A 10,931-nucleotide genomic window follows, 5' to 3' on the forward strand; every position below is an offset into this window, starting at 1 on the left:
GGTGACGGTGCCCAGAGGTCAGGGGCTAGCGTGGGAATCGGCTTTGGCTGCTCTGACAACTGGGCTTCGGTGACGCATCTGGAACACGGACTTAGCCACAGACCCACTCAGTCCATGGGATTACAGATAGAAGCCAAGGAGGGGGCTTCTGAGAGGGAACTTGGTGAATCCTAATGTTTTGGCCACATACTGGGGAGGAGTGTTCTGAAAGGCCTCCTAGAGGGACAGGTTTTAGCAGAGGGGTGCTTGTACGTCTCTGATGTCGGGGAACTTGTCACTTCCCCGAGCAGCCCGTCGCATCTTTATTTATCTGACAAGTATGTACCAGGTCCGTTAGTGTGCCAGCCATGCAGGGACTGACGGTGCACAGGACAGACCCAGGCCCTGCCTTCATATGGCTCAGGCTGCAGTGGGAGAGACACAAAGTCAGCTCTGGGCAGCTCGGCAAGTGCAGCTTAGCAGGGGCAACGGGCTGGAGGAGCAGCGTGAGGCCAGGTTTCTCAGAGGACAGTGTGTGAGCTGAGCCTCAAAGGATGGACAAGGAATGGTTGTCTAGTTAGCAGGAACAGCATGTACAATGGCTTAGAGTCTCCTCTAAGGATCTGAGAAGCTGGGCGTGGCTGAGCTGTGGAGTGGGGCGAAAGGAGGCTAAGATCACAAGTATCTCATTGCCTGGGCTATCCCAAGGGCAGAGGAAGGGTACAGACAGGGCACAGACTTGTGATTGGAACCCTCCATCTGGCTGCTGCAGAGAAGATGGACCTAAAGGGGCAGACCAGACACAAGAAGGCCTCCAGGAAGGGATAAAGTGCCCTGGCCTGGGCGGGTGGTGGATGTGAGGGGTTTTGCTGTTTCTTGCATGACAGGGCTGGACTGGTCTGAACACACATGGGCAGACGGGCTAAAGCCGGAGATGAGAGGTCCTGCCCAGGCTCCCATCCCGGCCAGCTTTCTGGGCTACCTCGGGTCAAGGGTGCCTCCTCTGGTTCACACCCCGCTCCTACCTCTGCAGACTCCCCAGGCATCCCTCCCAGTGCCGGTGCCCATCAGCTGTTCCGCGGCTTCAGTTTCGTGGCCACCGGCCTAATGGAGGATGACGGCAAGCCTCGGGCCACACAGGCGCCCCTGCACGCGGTGGTACAGGTGAGGGGCGGGAGAAACTTCTCAGCTGTCCCTTTCTTCTTGGAAGCCGCGAGGTGGAAGAGCTGAGAACACAGGCACTGAACGCGGACAGACTTGGGTTCAGACCCTGCTGCCACCGGGGAGCCCACTGCCCCGCAACCTCCTTGAGCCTCAGTTTCCCCACTTGTAAAACAGGGAAGGCAGCGTGCTTATGAGTTTCTTTTTTTTTTTTTTTTAGTACCTTGAAACTTTATTTTAAAAATATTCTGAAATTTGAATTTTTCAAGAATCGCCATCTGCTTTCCTTTCACACACGCTTGGTCCTAATAAGTCCCGTGTGCATGTGTGTTCAGTTGCTTAGTCTTGTCTGACTCTCTGAGACCCCATGGACTGTAGCCTGCCAGGCTGCTCTGTCCATGGACACTTCCAGGCAAGAATACTGGAGTAGGTAGCCCTTCCCTTCTCCAGGTTATGAGTTTCTTGACACAGAGCCAGAATGTTGGAGGGCCGGGGCACACCCAGGTTGGTGGCGCTGGGTGGTGGCTGGCCCTGACAGGTTGGGCGGGCACTCGGATCTCTTCCCACTGTCTCCCACTTGCCTACTCTCTGAACTCCATGGGAAATTTAGAGTTGAGAGGCAAGAATGGAGACTTTGGAGCTCACTGCCTGGGTCAGAGCTTCCAAGGTCAGGGATTGTGGAGGGGACACTTCCTCGTGCCTCAGTTTCCTCATCTGTAAATGGGGGTGAGGATAGAACCTTTCCCCGAGGGTTGTTTCAAGGATTATGTGAGTTATATAATACAAAGTTATGCGTAAAGTTAGGGTGACTTATGTGATTTATTATCCAACTGGGATATCTTGGTCCCAGACAAGTGTTAAACCAGACTGGATGTGAGGACAGCAGATGTGAAGCAGGGCCGTGTGGGCTGTGTGGTCACCTGGTGAAAAGGGCTCCTGCTACACACTCAGCATCACAAAGCATTTGATACAGTTAATGTCTTAGAGCCTCGAGACATCCCACAAGGTGGGCTGTGTCTCCCAGAAAAGGGAAACAACCTGCCAACAGCCACAGGAAGTGGAGAGCTGGGACCTGGCTCAGGGCTCCCATGCCCCTCGCAGGCCTGCCTGCGTTCTCAGAGCCTCCAGCTGTTCCACGTGTGTGTTATGGCTCCTTACCTGCCTGCTTCAGCACCCACTGACCACAAACTGCAGCCAGGCGCCCAGGAGCCAGCAAGTGTGCCCATCATATAGTGTAGAAAACAGGCCCGGAGAGGGGCAGGTTCTTGCCTGAGGCCTTCTACCCCAGGCTTCCTGTTGTTGTTCAGTCACTAAGTGGTGTCCGATTCTTTGTGACCCCAATGACTGCAGCGCACCAGGCTTCCTTCTTGCCCAGTGCCACCTCCAGGGGCCCAAGGCCTGGGGCTCTGGGAGATGACTTTACATTCTAGAGCACATAATCAGTCCCACCTCTTGGTCTTCTGCAGCAATTACATGGGAAGAACCTGGTTTTTAGCGATGGCTACGTGGTAAAAGAGACGATTGGTGTGGGCTCCTACTCTGAGTGCAAGCGCTGTGTCCACAAAGCCACCAACATGGAGTATGCTGTCAAGGTGAGCCTCATGACCTTGTCCAGGCCAAGGATGCTCGGCTGGGGTGGAGATGGTGGGTGATGTAGCCCTGGCCCTCTGGTCGGGGAGGGATAGTGCTGGAAGCTCTGTGGATGGGTGAAAGGCGTGCGGCTGAGACTCCACGCCCTGCAGCGTGGGGCTCTGTGGCAGGTCGGGTGAAAGGCGTGCGGCTGAGACTCCACGCCCTGCAGCGTGGGGCTCTGTGGCAGGTCGGGTGAAAGGTGTGCGGCTGAGACTCCACGCCCTGCAGCATGGGGCTCTGTGGCAGGTCGGGACTCTGGAGTTGATCCCCCAACACCGCCATGTGCACCCCCTTTCCTCAGGTCATCGACAAGAGCAAGCGAGACCCCTCGGAAGAGATTGAAATTCTTCTGCGGTACGGGCAGCACCCCAACATCATCACTCTGAAAGATGTGAGTGGGGGTCCTTGAGGGTGGGGTGGGGACATGGGCCCTCGATTCTCGGACGGGTCTCGGGGTGGCCATTCCTTTGATTTCTGATCCTCCTCTGCTCATGGATGGGAGGTCCACTGAGGCGCCTCTAGTCTGGCTGCACCAGGTGCCCTCCCTGGGTGATGCTGGCATTCTCTGAGAGCGTTCTTGCCCTCAGGACAGAGCCAGCATCCTGCTCAGGGGCCCAGGTGAAAGCCCTGCCAGGGTGATGAGACACAGAGCAGAACCCAGGCCCAAGGCTCAGGTCGTGCCTCCCTGGCCCTGTGAGCGGGCGACCGAGGAGCCTAGGCCTGGCGTCGAGGGGAGGGGCCTGACGGTGCGGTCTCTGGCAGGTGTACGATGACGGCAAGCACGTGTACCTGGTGACAGAGCTGATGCGGGGAGGGGAGCTGCTGGATAAGATCCTGCGGCAGAAGTTCTTCTCGGAACGCGAGGCCAGCTTCGTCCTGCACACCATCAGCAAGACCGTGGAGTACCTGCACTCCCAGGGGGTAAGTCTTGAGTAGGGAGTACCGAGTGGGCCTGGGGCAGGGGGCGGCCTAGGGTCTTACCATCAGCAGAGTGCATGGACCATGACTGGCCCAGACAGTGGCAGTCTTCCACCAGCCAGACAGAGGGGAGACCCGAGCTGGGTGAGTGGGCAGGTGGATGGAAGTAAGGAAGGAAAGGAGGATGAGGCCACATTTTGAAAAGGAACGTTTATTCAGGACCTAGGCAGGCATCATGCTGCGTTCCTTCTTGGTTATCTCAACTGATTTTCACAGCAACTCTATTAGGTAGATGCTGGTCTTAGCCTCACTTTATGGTTATGGAAGCCGAGGCTCAGAGATGTGAGCTCACTTGCCTGAGGTCACACAGCCTGGGAAGAAGGGAGCCAGAGTGTTTGAGAAATTTGGGTGGGGCGCTACAGATGCAGAGTGGTTTTGAGTTAGGAAAGAGCAAGATCACTGGGAGCTTCAAGGCTTCAGGGAGGAATCTGGCTGCGGGTTCAACTGTCAGGACAAGAGGAAGTGGATGTAAGAGGAAATGCTGCTGGAAACACTGGCTAATTTCTTTACAATATTGTGGTTTGTGCTGTCCATTGACAAGATCAGCCACAGGTACACATGTGTCTCCCCATCCTGAATCCCCCTCCCACCTCCCTCCCCACCCCATCCCTCTGGGTTCTCAGAGCCCTGGCTTTGAGTGCCCTGCTTCATGCATTGAACTTGTACTGCTCATCTATTTTACATGTGGTAATATACATGTTTCAGTGCTATTCTCTCAAATCATCCCACCCTTGCCTTCTCCCAGAGTCCAAAAGTCTGTTCTTTACATCTGAGTCTCTTTTGCTGCCTTTCATATAGGATTGCTGTTACCATCTTTCTAAATTCCATATGTATGCGTTAATATACTGTATTTTTGTTTCTTTTTCTGACTTACTTCAGATTCATCGACCTCATTAGAACTGACTCGAATGTCAAAAATGTCTGCAATTTGTTTATTGGATTCACAAGCTCTGCAAGGTTCATACCTTTCATTCACTTATCATACCCCTTAAGTCTCTTATAAAACTGAGATAAAATTTGCCTACAGTAGATTTTAAGCGTACAAGTTGATGAGTTTCATTAAATGTGTACATCCATCACCTCTGTGGTAAAACCTCCGTTTCAGATGCCACTGACTTGTTGAAGAGAGCAGTTCTGTGGAATGTCCCACATTATTTACTTATTTATTTGGCCTCACTGCAGAACATATGGGATTTTAGTTCCCCAACCAGGGACTGAATCTGTAACCCTATATTGGCAGCACAGAGTCTTAACCGCTGGACCACCAGGGGAGTCCTGGTCCCGCATTCTGGATGTGTTTGCCTCCTTGTGGCATCATTTTCATTGTTTCTCTATTGCCTATGTTTCCTGTAAACTGCAAGGTGCTCCAAAGTCTTAACTAGATTTCACTTCAACTTCTTTTGGGGAGCAAGGAGTCAAAAGTCACTCCATGGGAGGTGCAGTGACCTTTGCACAGCGTCGTGTCCAGGAGCCAGTGTCTCATTGCCCCTGTTAGTCATCAGGGGATGACTGAACGGGTCTGGGGACGGGTGAACGGGTGTCAGGCGGTGGGTGGGTGTGAGGTGTATCATGGAGATCGTCACCAACCTTTCATGCAATGGTTTCAGCCTTTCGTGACATTTCCCTGAATCAATCATTTCATTAGAATTTGCAAAAATAACAATGTGTAATTCTGTCTAACTTATTAGGGGGATTCTTTTGTGAAAAAGAACTTTACCTTATCACCAGAGGTCTAGTTTGGTTACTGCGTGGTCGTGTTTGAAGTGGTTTTGTGTTTTGAAATGACCAGTACAAACAGACTGATATGGAAATATGTCAGGTCAGACAGTACACAGGCTTCCTTTTCCTGTTTTGGTCTCACGTGAGTACTAGCTAGCATTACCCGAAGAAGGTTTAGAAGATAGAGCTGAAGTGGTGAGTTTCCAGCAGGCCACCTAAAGCTCAGAGCAGGGACTGCTGTGCCTCAGAGCTTATAGTACATTCGTTCCCTCAACAAGGGAACCTGCACCCTCAGCTGTGAAAGCTCAGGGTCCTAACCACTGGACCACCAGGAAATTAACCAGGGAAGGGCTTTTTAGAGTGCGAGCTGCTTCCAAAAGTAGTGAGCCTCTCTATGAGGGGTAGGTGAGCTCCAAGTGCAGACGTTCACTCTGTAAAGGTGTCATGGGAGAATATTATTTCTTTCCCAAAGGACATCTTTGGGATTTTGGAACCTATGGGCCCTAAAGTTTCTCCAGGCCAGAATACTGGAGTGGGTAGCCTTTCCCTTCTCCAGGGGATCTTCGCAACCTAGGAATCAAACCCAGGTCTCCCGTGTTGCAGGCAGATTCTTTACCAGCTGCCTCTAAAGTTTCTGGCCCTTTCCAAATACTAGGGGAAGATGAGGAGGAAATTGGAAGCCCTCATAGAGGTGTTTGGAGGGAGATTCTCGAGCTGTTTACACTTCGGCAGCATCTGTGGTCCAGAAGCCGGAAATCTCATAACAGCTGAGGAATGAGAAGGGAGTGACCAGTTCTGGACTCTCCTATTTGTTTTAATGTTATCTTCATATTGAAATATCACATAAACAGGTCATCATGCACAATTCAATAAGTCTTCAAAAAGTGAATACACCCATGTAACCAGCACCTAGAGCAGACAGGGCTGTGCCTCTCAGCTTAGTTCCCCGACCAGGAATTGAACCCACACCCTCGGCAATGAAAACTGGGAGTCCTAACCACTGGACCACCAGGGAACTCCTCAGGGAAGGGCTTTCTAGAGTGGGAGCTGAAGGATTTCTAGTTCCCCCCAACCCCCTCGAGCCCCTTCCACTCTCCCTCCTCAAGGATAACCATTCTAAGCTGACTTCTAATTTGACATCCATGTGCTTTTTCATATCTGACTTCAGCCACTCAGCACTCTCTCTGAGAGTCACCGGTGATGCTGTGTGGCTTCAGTTCCCTCAGTCTCATTGCTCTGTGATGTCTACTGTGCGAATACAGTTTAACTATCCTTTCTACTGTTAATGGACATGGATTGTTAGTAGTTTACTTATTTAATTTTCTAAAGAAGGTATTCAAGAACAAAGGGGTTGGTAGTGATGCTGGTCCCTTCAGCATATTGCTTAACAAAGCTGATAAAGTAAGGTTTGGATGATATTCAGGATTCTTCTCTTTTGTCTGCTCTGGGTCTTGGTTGCAGGAGGCGGGCTCTTTAGTTTTGGCTCGTGTGATCTAGTTCCCTGACAAGAGACTGAACTGTGTTCAGAGCCCCCTGCATTGGGAGCTTGGAGTCTTAGCCAGCGGACCACCAGGAAAGTCTCTGTTACCAGTTTTTTGACTATGACAAGTAACGCTGCTGTGACCTTCTTGCACTTGTCTCTCGTGAACACTCGTCCACTATAACCTGGGTGTGAACACGGCAGTGCAATTGCTGGGTCATAGTGCAGGATATGCTCATCTTTAGTAGATGTTGGCGGGTTTCCGAAGTTGTTTTACATATTTATCCTCTCCAGAAGTGTGTGAGAGTTCTGTTACTTGCCAACACTTGGCATTTTCCATCTTTTTAATTATAGCCACTCTAAGAGATGAGGAGTGGTATCCCATAGTGCTTTTAACTTCGGTTTTCCGGATGACTGATGAAGTTGAGCACCTCTTCAGTGGTTTATTGCCATTTGGACAGCCTCTTTTATGGAAAGTCGGTTGAAGTCTTTCGTCCATTAAATGAAATTGGGTTGTCTGCTTTTTTTCATCTTATTTTGCAAGAGTTCTTTGTTTAATATGTGGAGCCCTTTCAAGTCTCTAGCTTCCCTCAGGGCCCCAGGGTGCCGAGAACAGCCTGTCTGAGAACTCAGTCGTGCTTCGCACTTTGACTTCTCTGTTTAACCGGACGACTTATGTAGAAGAACTTCAGCCTTTATCTGTGTGTGTGGCTGGTCACAGGTGCCCTAATGCATCTTCCGATGATGCTGGCGATGACAGGGCACTTTGCTGCCACTGGCATCTCCGAGCACTTTCCACAGGCCGGACAGCTTCTAAGTACTTTACACATCTACTCACTTAGCTGTTTGAACAAATCTATGAAGAAGGTGTGAGTATTAGGTCATCCATTTTATAGGTGAGGAAACTGAGGCTCTGGGACCTTAAGTAAAAGTCTCATAGCTAAACTGGCTTTAGGTCCGTGCTTCTTCCTTGCATACAGTTGGCTGCTGCTTTGGACAACATCTGTGGCCTCATTTTCTTGCCCTTCTTGTCCTCTAATTTTTAAGGGCTTCTTAACAAGCACTCGCTGTATCTTGATATCCAGCATGATGGTGGGTTCACCCAGGAAGTGCTGGGGTTACTATGGCAGCAGCTGTCATTTTCCAGGCCCTGTGCTGCATACTCCTGGTACATAACTCGTATGCGCCTTCCTGTAACGCTGGGGGCCGAGCACTCTTATCAGCCCCGTTTTACAGGTGAGAAAACCAAAGGCTGGCGAGGTTGAGTGACACATCATGGTCACACAGCTGCTGCTGGTAGAGCCAGGATTCACACTGCAGCCCGTCTGCCTCCTGACTGAAATCACAACTCCACTGGAGCCACAGACTGACTCAGTGGCTGTGTTTGGCCTGCGCAATGCAGGTATTTTCTTGGTTTGGTAATTTGGCTGCTTTTGAAACCTGGGCCCGAGGTGGTGCGTAGTGATTGTCAGCTGGAGTGAGCAGCAGCTGCCTCTGGAGCCTGTTGGCCTGGCTCCACAGGGACCATGCAGGAATTCTCTCATAAAGCCAACTAACCGGTGAGATTCAGCCGATCTAACGTGCAAGGTCTCTTGTGTTTCGGAGGTGTGATTCATTCATTCATGGCACAGAGTTCACGTAGCGCTTGCTGTGTGCGAGTCCCTGTGCTGGGTCCTGGGGGTGAGCAGGCATTCCACAGAGAGATATGGCTGATCGTGGTTGAAGGACCCCTCTCTGACCTGGGCTCCAGGCACTGGAGGGATGTGGTGGACAGTGAGGCTAGAAAGGGCAGCTTGGCTCTCCACACCAGGATGGGGACTTCAGGCTTTATCCCGAAGTAGTAGGGAGCCAATGAAGGTTTTTCACAGCTCTCAGGGAGGTACGTGAGCTCATGGGAGAAGGAAGGTGAAAATGAGTTTAGTCTGGGATTATTGGGCTTGAGGGGCTAGGGGACATTCAGTGGTTGCCATCTGGTCAGCAGCTGTGTGATCCTGGACTCAGGAAAGTTCTGGGTTAATGTCGGAGATCTGAGAGTTGTCAATAATTAGGTGAGAGTTAGTGACTCTGAATGGAACCATGCAGAGGGAGAGGCTGTGGATGGAAAGCAAGTGGAATGCGTCAGCCTCCTCCGGTTACACACGAGCACGTGGGGCCAGGGGAGAGTCACGTGCTTAAGGCCTCAGCAGTGTCATTTGTCCATTTCTCCAGCAGGTATTTATTGAGTACCTACTGTGTGCTGGGAACTGTTCTTAATGCTGGGATGCAGCAGTGAGCAAAACACTCATGGAGCTTACATTCCAGTGGGTGGGTTCTGAAGACGATGAAGTAAATCTCCAGCAGTGGTAAATGCTGTGGGTAAAGCTAAAGCAGGGTGAGGAGACTAAGGAGTACTGCTCTGTGGTTGCTATTTTGTATGGAATGGACCAGGTGGCATTTTATATTTTATATGGAGTAGTCCAGGGAAGCCCTTATTGGTAAGGTGGCATTTCAGCCGAAACCTGAAAGAAATAAGAGAATGAGCCAGGCAGATGCCTAAGAGGAGAGTATTCCAGAAAAAGGGAACAGCACATGCAAAGGCCCTGGGGCAGGAGTGTGCTTAGCACGCTGAGGGAAGAGCAAAGAGGCTGGCGTGGCCAAAGCCAGCTGAGCAAGGAAAGGAGTGCTAGAGGACCAGAGTGCCAGCGATATGGTGGGCAGTCGGGGAGAGAGGAGGTGAGGCCACCAGGCCATCGTAAAGACTTTTCTTCCTAAGAGGGGAACCCTTGGAGGTGACATGATCTGACTTACATTGAACAGGATCACTCTGGCTGCTCTTTAGAACAGGCCATAGGAAATGAGACAGAAGCAGGGAGACCGGTTAGGAGGTTGTTGCCGTAATCCAGGGGAGGAATGATAATGGCTGGGATCCGCATGCTGCCAGTAGAGGGGCTGAGAAGTGCCTGGGCTCTGGACATTTTTTAAAAAACATTTATTTATTTGACTGTACCAGGTCTTAGTTGCGGCACTCCAGATCTTTAGCTATAGTGCGTGGGATCTTGTTCCCTGACCAGGGATCAAACCTGGCCTGCTGCATTGGGAGCACAAAGTCTTAACCACTGGACCACTATCCAGGGAAGTCCCTGGATATATTTTAATGGTAGAGCCAGCTGTGTTTGGTGATGGATTGATTGAGGAATATGAAAAAAAAAGAGGAATTAAGAATGACTCTTTAGGATTTTGACCCATGCAGTGGGAAGAGTGGAGTTGCCATTAGGTCACATGTGTGGTCCCCCCTTCCCAGGTGGTGCTAGTAGTAAAGACCCTGCCTGCCAATGCAGGAGACATAAGGAGACATGGGTTTGTTTGATCCCTGAGTTGGGAAGATCCCTTGGAGGACGGCATGGCACCCACTCCAGTATTCATGCCTAGAGAATCCAGTGGACAGAGGAGTCTGGTGGGCTACAGTCCATGGGTTCTCAAAGAGTCACGAGACTCAAAGAGTCACACGACTGGAGCGACTTAGCACGCGTGTATATACACACACGTGTGGCACGCAGATTTGAGGAGTTCACTGTGGACGGTGAAGTTAGAGCTGCCAAGTGGCTCAGTGGTAAAGAACCCGCCTGCCAACGCAGGAGGCACAAGAGACCTGGGTTTGATCTCTGAGTCAAAAAGACCCCCTTGGGTAGGAAATGGCAACCCACTCCAGGATTCTTGCCTGGAAAATTCCATGGACAGAGGAACCTGACGGGCTACAGTCCATGGGGTTGCAAAGTCGGACACAACTGAGCACGTCCACGCACACAGACATTGACCGAGAGGGTTCAGGTTGATAATGCCAGCAGCAAGGCCCCTTGGCAGCCCCTTCCCCCCTTTCAGATTCTGGGTCCTTCTGCCCCCTCTCTGGGCCCATCTTCTGACTCTCCCAGCCCTGGCAGTGGACCTGGGCCCCCGGCAGCCTGCCCACATGGAGAACTGACCCGGACCCTCTGCCCCCAGGTCG

General features: G+C 51.3%; 1 protein-coding gene across 1 annotated transcript in view; it reads left to right on the forward strand.

The window, feature by feature from the left end:
• Window positions 1-10,931, forward strand: part of RPS6KA1 (ribosomal protein S6 kinase, 90kDa, polypeptide 1) — a 33,735-nt gene that overhangs the window by 19,120 nt on the left and 3,684 nt on the right. The window contains exons 14-17 of the mRNA XM_010830253.1: window positions 1,013-1,143; window positions 2,607-2,732; window positions 3,074-3,163; window positions 3,535-3,704. Coding sequence (XP_010828555.1) covers window positions 1,013-1,143; window positions 2,607-2,732; window positions 3,074-3,163; window positions 3,535-3,704 — 517 coding nt within the window. The remainder of the gene's footprint in view (window positions 1-1,012; window positions 1,144-2,606; window positions 2,733-3,073; window positions 3,164-3,534; window positions 3,705-10,931) is intronic.

Source organism: Bison bison, unplaced genomic scaffold (assembly GCF_000754665.1).
Source record: "Bison bison bison isolate TAMUID 2011002044 unplaced genomic scaffold, Bison_UMD1.0 scf7180017864516, whole genome shotgun sequence".
Classification (NCBI taxonomy): domain Eukaryota; kingdom Metazoa; phylum Chordata; class Mammalia; order Artiodactyla; family Bovidae; genus Bison; species Bison bison.